The 26,683-nt window shown below is 40.1% G+C and overlaps 1 protein-coding gene across 1 annotated transcript in view; it reads left to right on the forward strand.

Annotated features, from left to right (window-relative positions):
• LOC116048915 (matrix metalloproteinase-17-like) overlaps positions 1-26,683 on the forward strand; it is an 80,360-nt gene that overhangs the window by 43,145 nt on the left and 10,532 nt on the right. Inside the window, exons 3-6 of the mRNA XM_031298229.2 lie at positions 987-1,122; positions 14,580-14,866; positions 25,140-25,316; positions 25,611-25,713. Of these exons, the coding sequence (XP_031154089.1) occupies positions 987-1,122; positions 14,580-14,866; positions 25,140-25,316; positions 25,611-25,713 (703 nt within the window). The remainder of the gene's footprint in view (positions 1-986; positions 1,123-14,579; positions 14,867-25,139; positions 25,317-25,610; positions 25,714-26,683) is intronic.

Genomic DNA, 26,683 nt, shown 5'->3' on the forward strand with positions numbered 1-26,683 from the left:
GCGTTGAAAGGAGAGGATTATATTGGCACTTTGGATGGATGAAGGCACTATGTGTGCGTTTACGTCCTGATTACAGTATGTGTGAGTGAGAGAGGGACTAAAGTGTACCTGGGGAAGAAAATACAACCTACAATTTTACCCTATAATATTGAATACAATCCAAGCAACACACACAAAATTTGACTTTAGAAACTGCTACTGGGTTGAGTCAATCGTTGTGACAAAACAACCACTGGACATTAGAAAGGTAAAATGTATTTCAGCTCATGTGTATTGGATTTCATTAGACTGCTTACACGCCTTGAGACACCTTGTAAACATAAATCATCCTTCTCTGTCACACACAACCGCAGTAGAATGACAATACTGCATACTATGTGATTGATAATAGTGGTATGTGTAAAACAGAATAACAGTATATTGATTAGTATACCTTCTGCTACTGTCTTGTACAAATCATTTTTCGCACATACAGAACATACTGTCAGCCTCACTCAAATTCTAGTCTACAAACAACATCATTCTTTATCATACACGCCACTAGTCCACCTCACATACACAACTGTAGACGGTATAAAGCATAATACTGTTAAATGGTTCTATGACAGTGGTGTGTGTTTGTGTGAACAAGTCTAATTTATGGACAATAGTGTGTGAGAGAGTGTGTGACTGTGCATTTGATAGTGTATAGTACAGAGCAAGTATGATTTATGGTCAAAGCGGCCACTCATAACCTCCTGTACATTCACATATAAATGCATATGAGCACATACAGTATAGTATGAGTTACAGTTACTTAAACAGTCATTTGCAAACATATGTTGAACCGTAGTGGTGGATGTCTTCCACTGTGTTTATGTTAAACATAATATGTGTTAAGTAGCTTACGTTTTCCAGCTGTCATAAAACTATGTTATAATAATATTAGGTTTATTTAATGTCCCTTCATTAGTCTGTATCACAATTACATCTCCTCTCCCCTTTAGACCACGCCACACTGGGTCTAATGAAAACACCCAGATGTTCTCTGCCAGATGTTTCTGAGGCGGAGGTGACAACGGGCCGCAGGAAACGAGGCTTGAACCCTCAGAACAAATGGAGTAAGAGGCATCTATCCTGGAGGTAGGGATACATGAAATGCACACTATGATTAGGTGACTCTTCCTCAAGAAATCTTTTGGTTTCTGGATCAATTTTGGCTCAGAGGCAGAGCATGAAATGCATGGAATGGTTTTTGCACACAGACAATAATTGCATCTTCACGTCTATGCAGTTCTACTCCAAACTCATTTGTATGACTCCTAAAGATAAAAGGCTGCGTCACAGAGTCATTCTGCAGTTTATACTGTACATGATAAAATAAGATGCCTTAAGTGCAGCTGGACCATCTGTCAGGGATACAGCTTAGTGTTAGACAGCAGAGGAAGAGGCAGTGAAACATGGTTGGCCTGAGCTGATTTACACACACTATCAGGAGTGATTCAACAATGAGATGATCTAATCGGATGTGTCGCTGGTTTGTGTAATGTGTAATCTACACATTATCGCAGTAGATACAAACAAACACGCACACACAAGCACATGCAGAAAATGCAATACAAATACACCCACACTGTCCACTTCCATGTGATGTTGGATTTCCCATTCTCTCTCCCTGTCAGCCGTCAGTCACAAGTCACGATAGTCTCACCACAACTTCTGATAAAATCTCCCCACTGCTCTCTTTGGCCATTCGTGGGCAGTGACCTCTCCCAGATTTCAGCCAACACTGTTGTTGTGGGAACAACAACTTGGAAAGTCTGCAAAGTTTTTGCCTACGCAACATATTACGCAGTAACATGGCGGACAAAAGTAAATATTAGGTTAATAGTATGAAACATGCTATCCAGTGACGTATTGCATATACATTTTTTGCATTTGTAATATGGTATTAGGTTAGACCGTGACCTAGATTAGTAAGGAGCGGTTTTTATGAGCATTACATCTGATAACAAGCCAGGTAAAGCAATATTTTAGTGGTTTTAGGGAATGTACTGGTGCAGCAACCAGTCTTAGACAAAATCACTAATGTAAGACTTTAAACTGGATATAAATACTGGAAACAGCTGAACAATAAAATACAGCACATCTTCTTTGTAGCATCCATGTGTTTTCCCACATTACGACTTAAAGCTCATGAACACACCGAAGTCGGAAAAACGACTTCCAAAATGGGAAAATAGACCGTCTGAGGAGCACATGAATGCAGCATCAGTCTTGAACTAGTCTTGCTTTGCCAGACCCTCCTCTAAAGCGTGCTGGAGGAGGGTCTGGCTACTCCACATAGCATTCAGGGATGGGAGGAAAGCGTGCTCTGGTTTATTGGCATTTTGTTAAACCATTCACAATCATCTTGAGCGGTGCTAAGCACCGGGGAAAGCCACGGTGCCGCTGCAAAATAGGCTCAGAAGTAGGCCTGTCGCGATAGTCAATAAATCAATTAATCGCACGATAAAAAAAAATGAGCTTGATAATTTTTCCGGCCGCGATAATTTCCATTTGCATGCTTGTTTGGTTTCCTTGTCTCTCTCTCTCTCTGCCAGAGACTGGATGACCACTCTTGGTTCCTTAGCGTAACGAGGAGTGAACCCTCTTGTCAGTCGCATGGTCTTTGTGTGGGGAGGCAGGACTCCTGGCGGAGAGAGAGAGAGAGAGACAGAGAAAACGCTACTTGTTGGAGCAGGGTTTCCCGCAGCACTTTGCAGTTGAGGCGCCGTCAAAAAATAAATAAATGAATAAAAGTATATGACTATGTGCACTGAGACTCCGTTACCTGCTTGTCGGTCAATGGTTAATGATCGGTTATTTAATTTCATTGTGCTGTCTTTTGGAAGGCGGCTGCCAAAAATCGCCACTTTTCTAGCTAATTAATTAGCCTGAGGTAAACAATAGCTATCAGTAAACAGAAGTGATGTGGTGGCTGGCGTCTGGTGTGTGCACCAGTGTTACTCGCCATGTGGCAGATAGCCACATAGATAGAGATAGATATAATTTATTAATTATATATTATTTAAATTTAATATTTAGTGTTTAATAAATAATTGTTAAATGTAGTACAGTCTGTAGTCTATCGCGCAAACACTCGAGGAATGCTGCAAACATTTGACATCCAGTACAAATTGCCTGGGAGAACATACATGTCACAAACGGCAATTCCACAACTGTACAACAGCGTGAAAGACGACATACTAAAGGAGATCAAAGACATATTGTGGATATTTAAAATGTCTTCCAGTTCCAGTGTTAAATATTCTTTAGAAATAAAAGTTTATTGATCTTTGAAAAGGTGTACCTGCATTATTATGCCATTATCATTATATTAGATGAAAATGGTCTCAGAACGACAATATTATCGTTTATCACAGTCATTTCTGGGACAATTTATCGTCCAGCAAAATTTGTTATTGTGACAGGCCTACTCGGAAGGAACTTGTTTTGGTGGAACATGTGTATGTTTAAAAGTTGTTTTAGTCGTGCAACAGAAAACTCATATTGGATAGATAGTCTAGCTAGCTGTCTGGATATACCCTGCAGAGATCTGAGAAAAGGTTAACCATAGTCCTACATAAATCAACCAGAGTTTGAAATGCCAACACAAAGGAAGCCCGAGGCAACAGATATCCGGCCTAACTGAGTGAAATCTGGCGGATTTTCCGTTGCCAACGGAGCAGTCCCAGAAGTGGAACGTCAAGGATATAGACTAGTCTTGAACCAACTTGTTTGTGACAGACCAATTATCAGCTGATTACCAATTGAAACCATGCATTGTACAGCCACTGCTATTATGTGGCTTACTGCATATGTGAATCTGATACACAACAGTATAGCGTTTTCACTGCCCACTGCTCCTAATTAGTTAGGTTGGGTTAAATGCAGAGGATACATTCCTCGTACAGTATATGTAAATGTACTTGGCAAATAAAAGACTTCTTATTATTATCATTACATTTAGTCATGCTAATGAGACATTTTGGCAAACATATTAAAAATAACCTGGCAAGTAGTAATCATAGATACATTCAATGCTGCTCTTCTTTTTTCCATTTTATTCTTCTCCTCTCATTAATTGCTAGTGTTGAGCCATTTTTCACGAGTGTAAGTGGTTAAATTGCTTAAGTTTAGATGAGGAGCAGGTTGTTTACTGCTGACAGGTCAGTACGGCATCTCTGCTCAGTGGCGTGTTGCTTTGCCAGGAGCTGCAGTGTGTACTTGACAGCAGGAACACACTGAAAAGACAGGCAGGCTGTGAAAGACCTGGCTATGCTTTCAGAATATGTGATGCTGAGATATTGTTTATCAAGAAAGTAAATTTGTTTTTGCAAGTGTATACACAGCACTGAGAATGCACGTGTGCAAAAAAGGTAGCAGTGATCTGTTTGGTGGACAATTTGGCTGGGCAATATATCGATATTATATTGATATCATGAGACTAGATATCGTCTTAGATTTTGGATATTGTAATATGGCTTAAAGCTCCATTGTGTAATGTTTTGAGTTGATTCTTAGCAAAAAAAACCTTTGTTCTTTCACAAATATGTGCTCATTCATGTGTAATTACTTCCACCAACTAATCAAAGTATTCTCGTAAGCGTAGAATCTGCCATTTAGAATCGTTCAGAATACATACGAGTGAGTCGCTCGAATGATGGCAGCCATGTTGCACCTCCATCTTTAAAATACATTAGCCAAAGAGGGACATACCTCCGCCTTTCACGCTTTTACACTCAGTGGCACCAGACGGGAGACTACTCGCGACTGCCGGCAGATTTGAAAGCCTGTTGAAGATAGAGGATCACACCTAAGATGACCTCCTCATAGGAGGTCTCACCGATCCACTGCCACCGGCTCTGTCTTTTGGTTTTTCTTTACCTTTCCCTCTTCCTTTAGCTTTCTCTCGCTAACCGTTGCATCAACTCATCTCTGACTCTGCTTATGGAGAAAATGATGTAGCCTACGCTGTAAACATTGCCTTACACTATTCATCTCGTAAAATATACAGAATAACGACAGCACTGATACTCGTACTGGAAGCCATGTTAATCTTGGCATACGGCCACCGTAGGAGTTAAAACGCGCTCGGAATGGGAGGGGCTAGAAAGTAATATTCAGTTGATTGTCATATACAATTTCATCGCTAGATGGGAGAAATTCTTACACAATTGCAGCCCAAGTTAAGGAGAGTAAGTACACGGGCCATATGGGCCAAGGCAACTTGCAGAGGAACAATGACCTGAGGAGGCTAATAGATCTACGGTAGGAAACAAGAACAGCAAAATGAAGCGAGATGCGGAGGGAAAGCAGGACATCAGGGCACTGGAGGATTGAAGAAACAGGTCGATAAGCAAGAACGATGGGAAGGCTGTGGGAGCATGAGGGAGTGAGGGGGCTGCTGTAGTTACTGCAAAAGCAGGACAGAACATAAAGTAGAGCTCGGCTGAGAGAAGATGGTGAAGATGATGAGGCAGCAGGATGAGGATGAGTTGCATAATATTGTGTTGAGCTCATTTCAAAGACACAAAGACCTAAAAAAATATCGGTCTGCTTATTTACTGAGTTCCCTGCCAAACACTGTTTTGCAGCGGCAGGAGCAACAGATCAGATTGCGAGAGGGATGAGTTCAGAGGGATGAATCACTTGTCTCCTTGGGCAGGATGGCTACGGCTTATTGATAATACCAAATTACCTGGTGACTTTGTCCCTGTGGCATTGCCTTGTTGAAATAATCCCCCACATCCACCTAGGGGAGGATTTCTGTCAGAGATACAGACATTTCTTTGGGGTCTAGATATGATTGCATGGGGGCTCTCGTGAGGTTTCAGCTGACCTGGAAAACCGAGTGGCAGCAGTCCAGCATCTCATTGCAGCGAAGCTGTTGCACAGAGTCTGCTTCGGGGGGGAACCAGCATGCGCACTGCTGTGAAGACCTGCTGTTTTATGACTGGAACATTTTGCTTTTTCTCATCACTGGCTCTCTCTTTACTCTCTGCTTCTCTCCGTCCTACTGCTGCCCATCACACGCCTCGCGATGCTCTTCTGGCCCCACACATCTTTGTGAAATAAGGCAGCACGAAGCCACCTTTCGACTCACAGCTCTTATATTTGCCTGCAAAGAAGCCAAGTTTTACTGGAAATTGAGACATATAGTACGGAGCTTGTGTCTTTTGTAGATTTCTTTTCAGCCTGGAGCTCCTGCCAAGAAACAGATGGTACATTTATAGTGCTTTTATTATAAACACTTGTGGATTAGTTGTTGGTTTCAGATTTAGTCACATTTTGAGAGGTCGCCATATGGTGTGGTTTATCAACAGAGCAACATAGGAAAGCATAGATATTCTATACAGAATCACAGTCCCCTAAGGTGTGTTTGGGTGTAATTTAATGAAAGCATTTCTTTTTATCCAGGTATTTTGTTTATTGTGGAAGATGTATCGTTCCTTGCATTCTTCTTTATTAGATAAATATTTACTGTAATGTTCTGGTGCTGAACTAATTTCTGAGTTGCAAAATCATCAGTTACACATTCAAACACTCAAAAGCATCCACTGTACACTCAGACAGAGTTACACCTTTTGCCTTCTATTGTATCCTGTGCCTTTATTCAGCTCCAAGGTCCGTGTATTGTTGATTCCACGCAGAGAACATTTATGTGCAATAGATGAAGTACTGAGGTAATGAATTGTGCTGAAATACTTCATCAGTTTGGAAAAACACCTACCTAGACTATTGAATAGGTATTCACTTAGGACTGTATGTGTGGCTTGAATAGTAGTGATGTTAACTTTAGAGTGGCAGTCAGAACACACAGAACTCTTTTTACTGACTTTATCTTAACACAACAGCACATTATTTGCAAGCAATGATGCTTGTAGGTGTTGAGTTGAAGAAATATGAACAAATAAAAATGCCAAATATAATGAGAATTCACATAAGCAGATGACATGATGAAATGGGTTATTACTAGAAGTACTAATGATTTTGTGCAATCAAGCTACCAGTGTGCATATGCTTCATAAGCTTAATCAACAAATAAACAGTGAAGTTATATTTATCCAGTTTCAAATACACACAAGAAATACATTATACTTACTGCTCCATTAAGTTGCAATGCAAAAAGACTTCCATTCCATTTACATACCAGAATGCCAACATTGTCCAAATCAGCTTAACTAGCACTGGCATAAGCAAGCCGCACGATAAGTAGATTAGCTCGGCTTCTGTAAAACAGCCTTCATAAAAATCGATCAATGTGCGGAGAAAGACTCAATAAATTCGCGTTCAGTAAAAGAAACTGGTTTTACTCGCGGTTAGTCAGAGACACACACTCACACCACTTGGATGCAGTAAAGTGCACTTTGAGCTCTGTTCTGCCGACGTGCCTCTTACTATGTCGTTTTACTGTATTACTGACTGCACAGCTCCATGTGCTCAATAGCACAATGTGCAGTTTGCCACAAGAGGGCACTTGGTCAACATTCAACAGCCTTTTGTATATATTCTACAGGTGTGTTAAAGCAGTATCTCAATATAAAAAGCAACATATTGTAAATGGACTCCTGAGATAATATTTCGTAATAGAGTCTGTAATGGCAAAACTAATTATAACTATTAATTATAACATAGTTTGGCTAAAGACCTCACAAGGATGGTTTCATAGACATTCATCTGTCAGATAAGATGTAAAACCTCTATAAGCACATACTGTAGTCACTTTACAACTGTGAAAAAGAACTTCCCACAGCCATTTTATTTACCTGCTATCTAGAAGGTTTATTAGGTTTACTTGCAATAACTTAGTTATATTTGCTCATATTCATGTCATTACAAATTAATCTCTCTGTTTGAGTGCAACAGAAATCCAGCCTATTAAAAGGATATATTGTATTGTGGATTATTATATATTTACATATTTATTTTATATGTATTATTTATTTATTTATTTATTCCTGCCCCGCCATGGTTTCTATAGCATCATTACTTTTGTAAGGGGGATAGGAGTAAGCTGTGTTTTGGTGGACAGACATTCATTTGCTGTGTAATGCATTATTTACACGTAAATTACATTGCAAAACATTGCCCTCTTCTTATTGATTTAAAGGTAAAAGGATTTGTCTCCAAAACCTGTTTAGATCTATGTAATGGCTTTCCTTTTCTTACAACTCGATAAATGGGAGATTTCCTTTTCAGACAAGGGAAATTAAGTGAGACTAACACGTTCACAAATTCAATTTCTCAGAAACAAGCATACCCTGCTTCAAAATAAGTCAAGTAGTTTATTACTTTCAAATTAAAAGCATGTTTTTATCCACATTCTGATTACCTTTTTTGGCACGGTATTTGCAAAAACACTGATTTCAGTATCAGTCAAAAAAATGTATTATTTATGTGTATCAAGTCTCAGATAAATGTTACTACTGTGCTGTTTTTTAAAATTACAGACTAGGGCTGCACAATATATCGTTTTTTTATCATCATCGCGATATCAACTGGCGCAATATACACATCGCGAAAAGTTGCGACATATCGCAATAGACACTATGAGATTTTTTATGTTAGTTGACTTTTAAAGTTAGGCACTTTTAAAGTGTAACAGTCACTTTTTTAGTGGTGCCTGTTATTGTCAATTCAATGTTCAATTTGTTCAATAAAAGAATGTTAGAAATTATTTCCTTTTATTTGTTTTAAATTCAACAAGCAATGTTTTTGCATTTTAGAAGAATACTGAAAGCAACAGAAAGGCAGAACTGAGTAGATTTTAATATCTGTTAATTTATCGCAAGTAATATTGTTATCGCGATATTCAACAACGTTATCGCGGATCGCATATTTTCCTCATATTGTACAGCCCTATTACAGACCTCATTATACTTCTACCTTTTTTTATACATTTCTTTGATTTCCCAGTAAAGGGTGTAAAAGCACGCTAGTTTCACTTAAAAAGCATCCAACTCAAATACAATAACTAACAAGTATTTCTTTGTTTAAAACAAACGACAAAAAATAAACCAGTCAGCGAGATTACAAATATTAATTTCCGTTTCTTTTGTCAATCAAGGATGTAGTTAATAGTCAGGTTTAGATAGATATTATTATTAAAAGCATGAATAAGTGGTGAATCATCATGAACACTGCATATTGCATCTTTTAGCTTGCTTACTCTCATCCCTCCTTCATTCCCATCCACCTGTGCCAATGCCCCTTTCTCTTCTCCTTCCTCGTGCTATTTCCTCCTCTTCCATCCTCTGTTTGTCAGCTAAGCACCATAGCGAAAGATTCACAGTCCAGGACTGCCTGCTCGGTAGTGTCAGGGTGTGCTTTGATGTAAGCAGTTCTTTATGGAGGTATTATATTTGATTGATGTGGAAACGTCGGACGGTACACTCTGTTCTCAGATATTTATTTGTGAGTCAATGATGCACACTCAGAAGCTCTAAACAGCCCTCAGCCACTGAGCCAATGATGACTCCTGCTCTATGCTGCAGCTAAAAACTCTGACATCTGCACTTTCTTTTTCGTTTAAACTTTGCTGGCTCATGTGCTTATCACTTCCTAACTGCTCATCAGTCACGGCCATGAAATCTGAAGAAAATAAACATTCACCCTGTGATCACACAGCCATCAGCTTTGACCAGCCACAAGTTTATTCTTTTAGGGCTGAGCTGAGAAATCCATGCAATGACTTGACCACAACTTTTGTCTATTATCAAAACATTTTTGGTCTGACTTGTTTTAACCTGGCGATAATTACAATTTGAGAGCTACTGTGATAACCTGGTTACGAGAGCAAATTCAACCATTGTGTATTGCCTAGGGTATCATTTGGATTTTTATGATTCCGATGCCGAACCAGTACTTTCAAAATGATTCCGATTCCTAAAACGATTCTTGAAAAAACTGAAAAATGACATCAAAGAAATTCTTTTACGTCCGTTTTGGTGAGCCCAGAGGGAAAATATGGCATTTTAAAAGTAGCCTACATTTACGGTAGCTAGCTAACGGTAGACTACAGAGAAAGTGTGATTTTTTTTTTACGTCCGTTTCAGAGCGACAGAGGGAAAATATTTCAGTCGACACATTAACTACCGGTTGCGTAGTGTTGCCTTTAAAACCCTTGTGACCACATCAAAGGAATGCCCCCCCCCTTATAATAGCAGAATAAAACAACTGAAATGTCCACTTGACTGTCCACAAGATTTGACCAACAGCTTCAAATTATCTTCCTTATTGAGAACACTTAATCCAACAAAAAGAATGTCCTCCCCTCCCAAAACAAAACTCCAAAAGTAATCAAACTCGCCAGCCTTGGCTTGATTCGCTGCTCAGTCTTTAGGGTCCTCAGTACACACTTGTTTCCCTGTAGTCTTTAGTTGCACAAGGCACCACCAGAAAAGGGAGCTAAATGTGTTTGTTTTATAGCGGGAGGCTGCCCGGCTCCAACCTTTCTCCTCTGCCTCTCCTCACAAACAAAACTAAAAGATTCCAACAGTTCCGTAAATAAAACCATTCCAGTCAAGGCCTGAAAAAACGAGATCCATGGTATAAGCGGCCGAAATGGGTTTCCTCAGGAGGATGGTTGGCGTCTCCCTTAAGGCCCTGACACACCAACGCGATAATCGGCTGTCGGACAGTCTGGCGAGGTCAGTGACTCGAGTCTGTTCGGTGTGTTCCGTGCCGTCGTCCGTCGGAGGGGCCATCTGCCTTCATTTTGGACGATTTGACATGTTGAATCGGAGGGCGGGCAGTCGGACTCAATGACCAATCTGATTGGTGGAGTGCTAACCCGGAAATGATGAGCGGGATGGACGCCTCTCAAAATCTGACGAAAATCTTTTAAACTGACCTTTGTCGATCTGAAATAAAGACAGATTCAGCAACTGTATGGCCTATTTCTCGCTTAAAATGTTTTCAGAAACACGTTTCAGTGAACTATTTTCGTAAAATACGAGATCGTATTTCCGAACGAGCCGCCATTATGGCCGGCTGGAGAAGCCAGACCCACGTGATGCGTTCGTCATTTCCGGTCTTCATTTTAGCGCCGCCTGCTGTTATAGAGACGTATTACGTCTCGCGCACGCGCAGAACGTACGCTCAAGTCGGCGTCACTTTGGTGTGTTCCGAGGCACTTTTTTGACCAACTCGGGGAGACTGATCAGTCTGACTTCCTTTTCTGCTAGCAGTCTGCCGTCGGTTTGGTGTGTAAGAGCCATTAGAGATAGGGTGAGAAGCTCAGTCATCCGTGAGGAACTCGGAGTAGAGCCGCTGCTCCTTTGCGTCGAAAGGAGCACAAAGCTGTGGTTTTATGAAGAGTTACGTGCTAAAAGTACATCTTGGCCAGATGCAGTGACCTCCTGGAGTGTTGTCATCACAGTAAGGTTGCCAGGCAACTAGAGGAGACTCCAAGAAGTCAGAAAGCAAATAGGTGTATTTTCTCACATGTCAATTCCTTTAAGTACACTGCCATGATCAAACGGGTGCATTGGATAGATGTTGCAGTGAGATTTTTAAAGGTTTAAAAGTTTTGACTTGGGTCACACAGAAAATGACAGTAAAAGATATGTCATTACTGCAAGGATCATTTCATCTTGTTTATTTGTTAGAGCATTTTTATGTCATCATAATCTCAGTCTTGACTTGTCGTCAAATATATCCTTGAGGAACAATGTTGTCATATTTTGGTCATGACATATTAATTCAACATATTCAGTTACTCACTTTTTGCTTTTTGCTCATTGCTCATCGTGTCAAGTAAAATAAGACTATATAATTAAGGTTGATATAAGGTAAATATATCTGCTCAGTTCACCTGTAGTTCAATTGTAGTTATTGTTATTAGGAGGAACACATAAACAAAAAACTAAATACTGGGCAAACTGTTTATTTACAGGTTGGTCGCTTAATTAAAACATAATCAATAAGGTTGTTAAAATCAAGGTGTATTATTGACAAACTGACAAGATCCTAGCCATGCTCCGTGAGGTTAACCAAATGTAAAGGAGGCACCACAGGGATATGACACCTAGTTTATTTACTATGCACCTATAGACACAAGCAGTTCCCGGGGCTCCTCACTTCATCTGAGATGCAGGGCAGGAATGTTCTCACCTTGGCTGACCTACCGTCAATTACACACACACACACACACACTCACAATCTGACGCACATAATGGATGCACATACATACTCGCACAGTGACAAACCCATGCACTCTGCCTCTCCATCTTTCTCTCTCATCAACAGTCTCCCGAACACACACAAACACACAGACGTACACAATCTCCCACCCTCGTCCGTCTGAATTAGGACTAATAAGCAGCTGAGTTGTCCGTGGAGGTTGAGCCATTTGCACTGACCTTGGCTAGCTGTGGTTTGCAGTGAGGGTCAGACACTCAGGCAGTATGAATAAGTGGACTGTGTAGCACATGTGTGAACAAATCAACCCCAAGAACAAAATCATACTCACTGCACACCACAGTTTTCCCCACAGAATAGGCAATCTAATTAGATTTTGAAGTGACTAGCTGCATACATATTCATCTTAATGAGGTAGAAACTCCTCTTCAAACTACTACCACCTTATTGCTTCAAGCTGAAGTTGCTAATGCCACCCATGTGTTTTGTGACATCATGTTGACATAGACATATTTGCTAATTAATACATTAATTAGCCGCATTAATGAAACTCATTCGCATCACTGGGTGTGTTAAAGACACCCCGGTAACGGCAGAACGGGCAGCTCAAGTGTTGACTGCAGTGGGAAGCAGGAGAAAATATCAGCTTATGTAGGCAGAAACTATGGAGAGAGGTGACAGTTTCTGTTTTTATAATAAAAGGTTGATTGTGCCCAAACCCTATCCTTTACTGTTTTTTTACATGCATATACTGAATCATAAAAGAGTGTTCATAAAACTCCTCTTTAATGCTTTCTTATGTATAGAGACGTAGTCATGGGTGTGACTAAGTATAGTCTGATAAACCTAAACTTGCAATAACTATATACACAACACTGACATATTATCACCTATTTACACATCCAGCAGACACACAGTACAATTAGCATTCATTTGGAGTTATGTTTCTGTCCACCTGGAGAATCTAAGTCCAATATCCTTTGATTATAGCCGCTAACACAGAAAAAGGAAGAGAACAGGGAAGCTTTAAAAAAGCAAAATGTGTTCAAACACTTATAGGGCTTGGAGCTCTAAAAGAAAATCAACAATATGCTGTGTACACACACATCATATGGCCTCACAAGGTGAAATAGGGATTGACCTCATTCCAAAAAGGAGAATGGGTGATGGAGAGAATAACTGTCTGTTTGACTGGCTGTATATAGTATGTACAATATATACTGTAATAGTGTGTATATGTGTACCAAGATGAATCACTGAACATTGAAGAGTCAATAAGAAAGATAAAACAGAACAAGTTGACTTTTATGAGTGTGCCTTGAGAAGTGATTTGAGACATTAAAGAGACCTCGCTGGTGTGAGCTCCTCTGGCAGGTGTTCAGAAGTTTGACTTTGACAGTAAAGGTCTGGTCACCCTCAGCTATAAGCTGAGTCGTTGAAACAGCTGCTGCTCTGGCTCATGTGTGGATGAAAGGTCTGAAATGTAGCTGGTGGCCAAAGTTGTTTCGACTCAGAAGTTATCAGTAAAATATACTTACAGGAACAATTTATTCCACTCAAAACCTGAGTCGGTGAGCCTAATACGGTGTTCGAGGCAAATTGTTGTCATCAATGGAAAGAGTCACCTTTATTTAAATCTATCCCTTGTGAATACATTTCTACAAAGGGCACCAAAGTCTTAACAAAATAACCCAAAAATTCTGCTATAAACCAGGGTTCTTCAACAGGGGGTCCGGGACCCCTAGGGGGTCCTCTGAGTCAACATTAATTTAACATTAAAACATAATTTATAAAATCATACAAACAATGATTAGGCATTTTTTAATGGCTTAGGATTATGCAAATAAGGAATGTATAAAGGCTCTAGGCCACCCTACGCATTATTGTAGGCTCAGTTTAATATGCAACTTCACTTTATACAATATGTAAAAGGGGGTCCTGTTCTGTCTCTCTTTCAGATAAGGGGTTCTTGGCTGAAAACGTTGAAGACCCCTGCTATAAACTATTAAGAATATCTGAAAGGAGACACGTTTTTTTGGTAGTTTGGCTGAAAATGGCAGCTTAAAGATTGAGTTTGAGGATGTTTTTCGTCATTTATTTAAAAAACAAAAAAAATTCCATAAATTCCAGTAACGCTTGGACAATGTAACTAACAGGGGTTCAAGATAGGTATATTACTTTAAATATTTGGTATGTACAGAGAGCATTTTCTGTAAGTTTTGCTCCAGTGTAAAGATAGTGTCTATTTAGAAAGATGACTTTGCTGAAAACTGCTAAAACAATTATTATTATTATTATTATTATTATTATCATTAAAACAGGCCTGAGAGAGAAATATGGCTCCTAATAATCCCCGCATCTTGCCTTTCTTTCCTCTCTCATGTAACATATCTGCCTCCTTCCTTTCTTCTCAGAGTGAGGACCTTCCCTAAGGACTCGGCCTTACTGGGCAGGGACACTGTTCGAGCCCTGATGTACTACGCCCTTAAGGTCTGGAGTGACATCGCACCACTAAACTTCCACGAGGTGGCCGGCAGTGATGCAGACATTCAAATCGACTTCATTAAGGCCGACCACAATGATGGATATCCCTTTGATGGGCCAGGGGGCACCGTGGCGCACGCATTTTTCCCCGGAGAGAGGTTCACAGCTGGGGATACACACTTTGATGATGATGAGGCCTGGACCTTCAGATCTCCAGGTGAGGAACTGTTGTTAAGTGTGTATGCATGCATGTAAATATGCATATTAATTAGGGAAAGTCGGTGTGTGTTTGAATCAAAAGAAGGGTAGAAGATGGAAGTATGATGGGGGGAGAATGAATATGGACTGATATTCTGGGAAACATCTCACCAAAGCATTTCTTAGAGACTCCCAGAGTACTATAAAATTGTTGAGATTGAAACAGTCAGTGTCGAGGAAACTTAAAGAAAAGGAAAAAGAGCCTGGAAACCGTTTTGAACTTTCATGCTCACTAAAACTTCTATATACAAAACTAGAACACTGAATGCATTTTGGAGCCAAGCTGTGCTTCAACTCTTTGTTCAGGCTCCAGATTCTATAATTAATATTTGGTTTGTTAGTATGAATCAGAGATGGGGACTCGAGTCTGAGACCGGGATGCACGGATCCATCTCCCCAGGAAAAAATGCTATGTCGGGTGGGCAAACTCATGTGATGCGTAATTGATCCCGTGGATGATTTATAGGCTATTAAGTAAACAAGGTCTACCCGGTCCACCAAACACTGGGCGGTCTTAATTCTGCACATATTTCTGTTACTGTAGTCCTATTTACTATTTCATTATTTCATCCATGCGTGGCGCAGCGGATCCTGCCGTGGAGACGCTGGCCTAACCTCTCCTCCTCTGAGTCGGATCTCCCTCACACTGGACTCAGTTTCACTGAGCGTGCTAACACTTATGTTAAAATAAATAAAAACATTTTACTTAAATAAATGGCATTACATCAGTGAGTTCAAACTGCTTATTGTGCAGAATTTGGACTGACACTGAGCTACATGTTGTTCTGTAACTGGTGTGGCGCTGCCACTATTCTCTAGATTTCCACTTTGACATGTTTTTTTGAGTAAAAGAGATGTTACATTTAGCATATATCATCACAGGTAACAAGCTAGCCATCGCAAAGTGTTGTACTAATGCTGGGACCAGGCAAATTGTATCTTTATAGTTGTATCCATATGATGTGACAGACTTAGGTTAATATTTCACCAGGTCAGAGGGCTAGAGGGATGTGTTAAGTAGACCCCATAAAGTTATCCTACAACTGATTTTGATACTATACTGTATGGATGGTAGCTACAGGACATGCTTTGAATTCATAAGATTTAACAATACAGTGTTAGGGACAGATCAGATGGACAGAGACTTGAGACTTGACTTGGACTCGTGGCAAAAGACTTGAGACTTGACTTGAACTTGCCCCTCAAAGACTTGAGAGTTGACTTGGACTCAAGCTCAAAGACTTGAGACTTGACTTGGACTTCCAAAAAATGACTTGTGAACATCTCTGGTATGAATATAACATAGAATGGCTTCAGACACAGGACTCAGAGTAGTAATTAAAGCAGTGGTTGTTATCACAAGCTTATTAGGAGGCATAGAAGGTGTCCTTTAATTTCCTTCAACTGTCATAAACAAACAATCTACTCTAATACGCCTCTAATAGCCATGAACTCTTTTTTTAGCAATACTTACTTATATGGATCCCACTTGATTGTTCAAGTAAGCCATGGGGTTTTCACAAGAATTGAGTACTTCGCATTTCTTAACAGAAGTTTGGGGAGAAAGAAAAGGGACAAAAGCAGCATGTTTTGAGTGATCATAAAATATTTCCTTTGATTTATGGCAATAAAAAGCTAAAAGGCACATGTCTCTACTAGACCTCGAAGTAGCACTATTATTTGTGATGTCAATTAACGGCTGCTCCAATGACAATCGATAAAAGAGTGATTTGGACACAATGACACAGTGATGAGATTTCCAGGGCTGTGGACACACTCTTCTGTTCTGTAAGAATTAAAGTGCATGTGTTTATTTATTGCACATTTCTCTATTGCACTAAGATTTAGCATTAGAGTTCAGCAGCTCAATGGAGGCTGGAACAAACGATAGCTTCAAGCGGTTTGATTTGCACGTTGGCACACAGATTCTTCTTCCGGATGGCAGAGGTTCATATTCACAGATGAGGGGATGTTGAGACTCTGTAATGATTTTTGTTGCTTGTTTCATGACCGCCTGCCCATACAGGCTCTGTATGGGCTCATATTCCTTCTTCCCTAGTACCTTTATGGCTGTTTTGTGCATGCTGGCAAGTCAGATTTTTGTTAGGTTGCCAAACCAGGCTGTAACTCTGCATCTAATGATGCTGAATAGGATTGCCTGGTAGAACATCAGCATGATTTGGCTGCTCGCTCCATACAGCCTCAATCAATCGCCTTCGAAAGTAAAGTCTCTGCTGCAGTCTATTGCACAGGTTATCAATGTGTGTATTCTATGTGACATTTAGAATGGGATAGTTAGTGTCACACCACTATCAGGATCCGTTTACTTCTTCCACAGTTGGTGAAGTTATCACTTCTATAGCCCACGCAGATCACGCACTTATTTCTTCAGTTTCCAAGAAAAATTATGCTTATGTGTGCAATACCATGATGATCACTTGTCTTTAGACAGATAACACACAATTCTTCATGACACATGCTCCTCTCATGACTGTGTATAAAACCTCAGGCTGAAAAAGAATAAGCTCCTCGGGTGTTACAGGCTCACTATCCTCTCCTACTCCCCTGAGATGGAGCTTAAAGCTCGTAGCGGGGGTGTAGATGACACTGGCTGCACCAGCTGCTGAGTCTATGATGCAGCCAAGACCTCTGTTTATTTCCATTCTTTTGCTTTTGCCCTCGTAAAGCTGGGAACCATATGTTACAGCAGCTCTATCTGCTCCAATTAGACCTCAGTGCAGGCCGCAGCAGGGGCAGGACATGATGGCATGATGCTGTAGTAGTTCACAGAATCATCTGCACACATAGGGGGTTAATGGGAGCAGGGCGCCGAAGGAGGGATGGGTCAGAGGTGGGTTCTTGTCCTGACCCCAATCTATTTCTCTATTCAAAATGTTCAACATAATGACCAACAATGATTTAAACTGAGAGATTAAACAAAGAAAATTAAAAGAATTATGTTTCAAGTCATAAATGGAATTGTCAGATGGAAGACAGCCATGGTGTTGAAAACGGCGTAACACAGCCTTCATTGGGGGCGAGAGTGACCAGGTGCTGGCTGTGAATCATGTTACCTTGTTAGATGTTCCTGCTTTCAAGGTCCCTTCATTCACTCAGCGCGATGAAGGGTAAAGTGTGCATCAAATAAAACACATCAGACTTTTTCATTTGTAAATCGTGCATCTGCCTCTTCACATTTGGCTGCAGTCTGTTATAGCACTTAAGCCCTTTGTTTCTTATGGCCAATCCATGCTAATAAAAAACAACCCTGCCACTGTATACTGCTGCCTTTGATTTTGTAACATTATTTTAGAACATAATTATGGTTTATGTGATTTTAGATAAAGATACCATACCAGGGACAACATTATTTTTACGCTATAAAAACAAGATATTGATCCCCTCCTTTCCTTTTGCCCTTGCGATCTTTGTTATAGTCTTTCCTTTAAGACTGTCTACTAAACGCCTTTAGCCATTTAAGACTTACAGTTGTGTTCAAAATAATAGCAGTCCAACATCACTAACCTCATCAATCAATTTTTTTGGTAGAAGTGATATTTCTACATGGCAAATAACTTACTAGTAAGTGTTGTAGAGTCATAGAAAACCAACAGACCCAACAGTCATGACATGCATGCTGCTCATTCTGTGTAATTGAATCTGTAATTGAAAGAGGCCTGTTCAAAATAATAGTGTTGTGTTCAATTAGTGAGGTGATTGATTCTGTGAAGAAACGGGTTTCAATTATGGCCCATATTTAAGGAAGGAAGGAAGCAAATGTTGTGCATGCTGGTTATAGTACATTTCACACTGAAATACAGCAAAATGGGTCGTTCCAGACATTGCTCTGAGCAACAGTGGACTTTGATTAAAACGTTGAAACTACCATTCGAATGGATCGAAGAATAGCCAAAATGGCAAAGGCTCAACCAATGACCAGCTCCAGGAAAATCAAAGAAGACTTAAAGTTACCTGTGAGTACTGTTACGATCAGAAGAAGGCTATGTGAAGCAAAGCTATCAGCTAGAAGCCCCCGAAAAGTCCCATTGCTGAAAAAAAGACATGTATTGAATAGGTTGAAATTTGCCAAAGGACACATTGACTGGCCAAAGGAGAAATGGCGCAACATTCTGTGGACTGATGAGAGCAAAATTGTTCTTTTTGGGTCTAGGGGCCGCACACTGTTTGTCCGACGACCCCCATGCACTGAATTCAAGCCACAGTACACTGTGAAGACAGTAAAGCATGGTGGTGCAAAAATCATGTTATGGGGATATTTCTCATACTGTGGTGTTGGGCCTATTTATCGCATACCAGAGATCATGGATCAGTTTCAATACATCAAAATACTTGAAGAGGTCATGTTGCCTTATGCTGAAAAGGAAATGCCTTTGAAATGGGTCTTTCAACAAGACAATGACCCAAAACACACCAGTAAGTGAGCAAAGTCTTGGTTCCAGATGAACAAGATTGATGTTATGGAGTGGCCAGCCCAATCCCCAGACCTCAATTCCATAGCAACAGCCTAATATTCATTTTTCTTCACTTTCTGTAAAGGTATAACACAAATTTGATCAATTTTGGTCATGTTTTGATTTGGAATTGAATATGCAGTGTTCCCAATGCATTGATATTATTGAATTAAAACCTATTCTAAGGATTTTGAGCATTATTCACTTTTTTTAAACACACTGCTATTATTCTGAACACAACTGTACCTCAAGGCCAAGATATTTGCTAATTACACAATTTAAAATCTTCTCTTTCTTTCTAATGAACTAGAAAGGATAATAGCTACCCAGTCAACTCTAAAGCAATGTGGTAATCAAATGTTTCAGCATGACATTTAGGTCATTTCACAGTGCTAAGAATGCACTTTTAGTAATAAGTGACCTACAGCTTGCAGTACCTACGATTCTGACTTTAGGGTAGCTTATGATTCTTTCATTGTATACTTCTATTTAGCCTTTTTCTGTTTCTTAAACGTGCATTTATAAAATGTTGTACACTTGGGGGCAGTGCAGAACTAAGCTGTAAACACAAGATTGACATATCATGATGTTAGGAAAGTTGATATGGCAAACATGTTAGGAAACAGTTGCGTATTTACACATCCTGCAAACACAGAGCAGCATTAGCATTCCTTCAAAGTAATGTTGTTTTCACGAATGCAAATCCAAAATTCACTCTCCTTTTAGATAAATTCTCCACTATGATAGTCGCTAACTTTGTCAGTGTGCTGGGCAGGTAGTGCACAGTGGATTTTTAGAGCTTTTTCGCTGAAAACAGTTGCCCGCTCCAGCTGAAAACGATACTGAAGAGAGCGTCGGAAGTGTTACAAAACTGTAAAGTTGTGGCCCGCAAAACCGAAACAATGCACATGGGTGGTGCAATACACATTCCTACTAATGGAGTCATACCATTTCACTGATTTACATGTGGTGGTAATGCGCCATGGTATGTAGAAATACCCCAACAAATGCAGAGAAGAAGAAGACTGCTAGCTAGTAAACAGGGATGTTAACAATACAGGAAGGAAGGAAATGCATTCAGCACTTGTGTTAGACCTTGAGGATCCACTCAATGTGGTTTTATTGAGAATCACTCAATGTAAACATAACTTTTGTTGGTTTATAACCACAGGGTGCCTTAAATATTAAAATATTGATTATAGCCGTTTTAAAGAGATGGTTTTTAACATGTTACAATTGTTATTTCATACTGAGACAGTTTTGGTGAATTATGTTTTTTTTTATAATACTAGACCATGAAAAACAGTTGATTGATACTAAATCCTAAAAAAAGAGTCTGTGGGTCAGGAAAAGCAGCACGTTGCATCCTCTCTTCTTCCTCCGTGTTTACCCATTGATGGTTTTGAGCCAGATGCGCCTGCATGTTGATTGTTGCTCATTGTTGCAAACTGAAAATGTATTAATTCAATTTGGATCCTTGATGTGACAGTCCCACATCTCCTATTTTGTATAGCTGCCATCCATTCAGTTCAGTAGCTTAAAGGATCGTTACTCTAGAGCTGCCAACTTGCCTAATTTAACACAGTAAGTATTCACAAAAGAAGTCGATGAAGACTTACATTCCTCTCAATTAATTTTTGACATGACATAATAGCTCTTTGTATCCACTTTGCCTGGGAAGGCCAAAAACACAGAGAGGGGAAGTGTCTCCATACAAAAAGTCAATAACAGAGTCTCACCAAAACATTGGCATGTGGGATATTATCAGCCAATTATCTGCCTATTTCCCTGCGGATAAGTAACAACTTATTGCAGTATAGGGATGCCAAATATATGATTGAGATAATTTGGAAACAGGGCTGCCATTACACAGTTTGTCCACCAGAGAGCACTGAGAAGTACATTTTTCAACTATAAAATGTCACTTAGTACATGTTGTGGGCAACATTCTCTGATTTCCAAATTTAAGTTACTATAACTCCTAACATAAATAAGAGTTCAAGAATCTCCCTTTAATTTTAGTTTCACTTCTTAGGGCCTAGATTGAGTTCAATAAACTTTGCTAAAACTATGATTAATATTTCAAATTGCAGAAGTGTAATTTTCATTTTGTCTGGACACCTTTTTCATATATTTCCAGGATTGAAGTCCGTTCCTCCCCAGAATTATTAATATCATGATCAGCCTCCCATATGAGTTTTAGCGACTTAAGGGTTAGAGGAAGGAATGCTTAAAGCTGTACTCGAGCATGGAATACAAATAAGCCTAAACTGTACTTTCCAATAATCTAGAATATAGTATGGGTAATGGCATCCTCACTTTCAGGGTGAAAAAAGTAGGAAGGAAATATGTGGGTCAACTGGGGCTGCAGATATTACTAGAATTGATTTTTAGGGAGCTCGTGAAATAATTCCAGTCTCATAAAAAAAGATCAACCGCTACAGCAGTTCTTCTGCTTGAGCAACTCTTCCATTAGAATTGATACCGCTTAATGTTTATCCTCGGCCATTTGCACTATGTTAGACTCATAGAACCGACGTTGTCTATCAATGACCGTCAGTTGAAGCTGCCATCTCTCATCTTGTGTCACTGCAAAATGGGGAGTGCACGAAAGTTGACTTTTCCATGACTGTGTTTGCATGCAACTTTACTCATATTAAGCTTTGTTTAATCTTTTAAAAAATGAAAGCCAACTTATTTTCAGACCTGTGATTTAAACTGCACGGGTGGGGGGGCTGCTGGAATTGCTGTATCATCATCCTCTGTTAATTTCACCGACATGAACAAATTACATGAACACTAAATTCTCCCTTCGCCTTTAGCGTGTTCTTTTTCCTGCTTTGACCATCTAAAAAGCTATTATATACCTCAAATGTCCTGATAAAGATATTGACTCTCGAGTGGCACAAGGTAATGCAAGGCACAAGGATTCACATCAAATGAAATGAATAGCCCTTGGCTAGTTGTGCTCTTGCTTCTTTCCATCTACCATATGGTATACTGTCCTTATTAAACTTTAAGTTATATGCTGCAGGCTGTGTGTAGCATTCTGGATATATTATGCTGTGTCCAAGGTAGAGGTACTCCATTGTCTTTACTGTGCGTCAAAGTATTACCATGTTTAATACAATATTGTGCAACAGTTCTGTTAGTTGGATATATGTTACTGATTATGCAGTAATGTAATTTTGCTTCTGTGTGTTTACTCGGAACCGCTCTCTCTTTCCTGCTCTCTGTCTTTCTACCACGGATGTCTAACTAAGTCAATGAGTCCTGTCATCCACCCAAATCTCTCCGCTCTGACTTTGTCCACAGGCATTAGGATTTCTTTCTGTCAACCTCAGATGGACTGTAAATACGATGACATGGTACCTACTTTGTTCTGAATCCCTGTTCTCTCCCCCTCGATCCATCCTTTTATCCACCTTTCCTCTCTGCGCCATGTGCTCCTGTAGATTAGAGGTGGCATTTGGCTTCAGAATACCCCAGGTTTTGTAAACACAAGTGCATGTCTCCAATTGTCCTTTGTCTTTTGACAGAGCACAGCACTGAGATGTTTCCAAGTCAAGGCCAACATAAGGTTAACAGAATGCAGACTTCAGCCTAGACACCAAGGAATTCTAAGCTAGCTTGGCTCGACACGCTAGCACTCACATTTTTGCAAATCTAAATCTCTAAACCCCAGGTTTTGTCTTGCTTAGCAGAGCCAGACAAGGAGTTTTTGGAGGCTTTGCCTTTTCTTTTTTAGTTGAACATCGAGGGAAATGTGCTTTAATAGCCTGCAGCGTCTTTAGGTGTCTTTCCGCACTCAGGTTTTGATTGGCAGCCCAGGGGCTCAGGAAGTATTACCATAGTTATCTCACTACACCACATGCCTAACAGCACTCACAGCCACCAGAGCTGTCTGTCATGCCTTTTAACTTGCAACCTATGGAGTTCACTCATAAAAAGGGATAAACATGCAAACAGGGGTTGTATTGATTCAACAAAAGTCACAAACTCTAAGCCGGAAGGTGATCTCTGTAAAAGCTGAAGCTGCGATTATAGCAGTTAAAATAAAATAATTGATGATTTATAATCATAGTCATAGGTACTAATAATGTCTGTTTAGTGAAACTTTAATTATGAATTTCTCATTATGTCCTATAAAAATATTTGCATCTCTTGCTTCTCTGTCTGTTGTTTCCTCTCACTGCCTGACAAGGCTGCTGATTCATTTTGAAATCTTGAGAGCGAGGAAAGAGAAGCTGTGTCTAAAAAAGTTTGTGTGCAATTTTCTTGTTAAGTCATTTACTACTACGCTGGACAACAACGATTGTAGGGAAGAAAAATAAGCTGTGTGCAGCAATCTGTAGCTGCTTCTTTGATTGAATTGACTGCTCACCTAAATAACTCCAGTTTAAAAGATGAGGCGGGGGGAATTCAAAATTGGAGGGTGTGTGGATATCTCTTTTATTTCTGGTCCAAGTTCAAATATGCATTGTTACAAAATGCAAGTTCATGACACAAACATAATGTTTATTTTTGGAACAAATTGACTAATGCTGCATATCATAGCATTTACATTGTAATTCTAATTTGTTATTCTAACAATAAAGCAAGGAATCTCTGTCTGTCATTCGCATAATTTGAGAACTGTTGATCAGATCTACTGCACACAGGTGTATTGCTTGGCGGGTGTATTGCTGGGGACCCAAAGACATGCAGTGTCGAATGTGGTGCAAACTTTAGACTTTAGACTTTACGTGTTGGCCTGTTTCTTTTGAATCGTAAGTCTCAGAAACCTTTTTTTTTTTTTTCCTGGATTCTGTGGCTCCAGAAGAATCTATCCATAGAAGCCACGGCCATTTGCACTATTTTGAAATGTGTCCAAATCTTTTCGCTTTCATTTTTTTTGTTACTCCTACAAATTTCATTTGGTACAGAACATCTCTAACTAAAACTACAAGTTTATTTTTCAGATTTTTTGCTATTCCATACAGTTTTGCTGCAGGGCAGTGTTGAGTTAGCCTGACAAGCCAGACCCACATCAAGATGTTGGGTCTGGGAACTCACCATTAGCAGGGCTCAATCCGAGGGGCGGGATAAACAGTTGTCTTTCAAATTCCCTCTGCACTCATAGCCAACTAGAGCAACGCTAGTTGATAGATTAAACTTTTGCCATATACCTTCGGCAAAACTCCAAACACATCTTCCTTTTTTAAGAATGACTTCAGTGCTTAACTCCAAGTCTTCCAGAGTCGCGGCCAAAGCCGATTCGAAAGACCTCTGTTCGCCAGCAGCAGCAGCCATCTTCTTTGTTTTCAAGTAGCAGGGAATTCACGCGGAACCGTTGCAACTCTGCCGTCCTTATGTTAAGCCCGCCCACCGACTCTATACACAACGTGATTGGCCTGACTAGAATTTGGTTTTTCCAGCTCGCAAGCCAACGGAGAGTTGCTAGACTGACCCTGGCTGCAAATTACATTTGCTGCCGCTAGGGTGCGTCTAGATTTCTAGGCTAGTGTTGAGTGTGAAGTCGGAAAAAAGGCACTGCACTAGTATAACTGAACAGGAAAACACAACTAAAACAACACAAACAATATTAAATAAAATTACCATATCACCTTTTTGACAGTTTGAACTTGGGTTTAAAATTGTTCTATTCATGCTCCATTTTTAGCGGGTAAGGAGGTCAATATTTCAGTATTAGATGTTTAAAAACAAATTGTAATGGTGATGATTTCAGTGGATCTCTCTCTCTTGCTGTGTCTCCTTCAGACTCTCATGGGATGGATCTGTTTGCAGTTGCAGTCCATGAGTTTGGTCACGCCATCGGCCTGGTCCACACTTCAGCCATAGAGTCCATCATGAGACCGTACTACCAGGGACCTGTAGGAGACCCTCTGAAATACGACCTACCTTATGAAGACAAGGTCCGCGTCTGGCAGCTCTACGGTACAGCAGCTCTACATGACCTTATCACACCACTGACTGAAATAGAGAGTAGCAGTGTGCGGGCGAAGAGACTAATGATCATGAAGACTAGAATGACATGCAGGAAAGAATACTGAAATACTGAATGAAATAAATGCATAATAAAAAAGAGGAGGAACTGAGCCAACAAATCAAAATCAGCAGAATGTCTATTGGTTAGTTTTTTTTATTAATAGATGAATTGTTCGCAGACCTATCAATTAATGCCTTGTCTTTTGAGGGTTCATTTCATCTTTAATCACATATCCTCCATAGGTGTTAGAGACTCAGTGTCCCACACAATCCGACCAGGCAACCCCTCCCAGACGGCTGAACCTCCTGTCCTGCTGGACCTTCCTGAAAACAGATCCACTCTCCTGTAAGTAGAAGATCTGTTGTCCATTTAATGCAACACAATGAATTCAACTATTCTGGTTGTCAAACATCCATCAATACATCCATTTATCCATCCATTAATGAGAGACATAATGTAATAGTCAAAACTGTCAGAAATAGTTGGAGTGGAGGATATATATGATTAGTGTAATGGACAGGTGCTATCTTGGCTGAAGAGTGGTGTCTTATCAAATCATCACAGGGGTCATTGGAAAGTGTAAAACATGGTCCAGTTGACAACTTGACGTGAAGGTGGCACTATAGAAAAGGTGATGGGGACATCAAAATCATTAGGAATCAGGAATCAGCTAAGGACCATTAACATCAACTGCAATCTGTTCAGTAGTTTTAAAGAAATCTCACTTTGACAGACCAACAGACCCACCGTAAATGCCCAGCAGTGCAGCCTGTCAGTGAGACTGCACAGCACATGTAGCACATGCTGTTAGTTATTATCAGGCATAAACGGAGGCTGGTTGCTTCGTAAGTGAGTTAACTGGTCTCTTGAATTAATAGGATCAAGAGAGGGCAGCTCTTTTCGGGAGTGATCAAACTGTGTTTCAAACTACACTGACAACTACACCCAATGCTTGCCGACATCCATGCATACACATACAAAGACTATGCAGAAGTTCTAAACTAAACAGGCATACAGTATAAAGCCCTCTTTCTCTCAATGGTTCCGGCCTTCCACTGCCCTCATTACTCATTTTGCAGCACCTCCATCTGGTCGTAATACGTGGAAAAGCTGGATTATGCTCGACAAGGGTCACAAACGCTGACCACTAGGCAGCGATTTCTTGTTAATAGACCTCTGAATGGAGATCTTTGTTGATAATGCGAGGGCTGGCATCCTCCCACTCACAGTGGCAGCCCTGTGATGCTAATGGCTTCATCTTTGGCAGGCTGGCCATGTCAGTGCTTTAAATCACTTATTAGCCCAGAGGATAAAT

The sequence above is a fragment of the Sander lucioperca genome, chromosome 1, assembly GCF_008315115.2.
Source record: "Sander lucioperca isolate FBNREF2018 chromosome 1, SLUC_FBN_1.2, whole genome shotgun sequence".
Lineage (NCBI taxonomy): Eukaryota > Metazoa > Chordata > Actinopteri > Perciformes > Percidae > Sander > Sander lucioperca.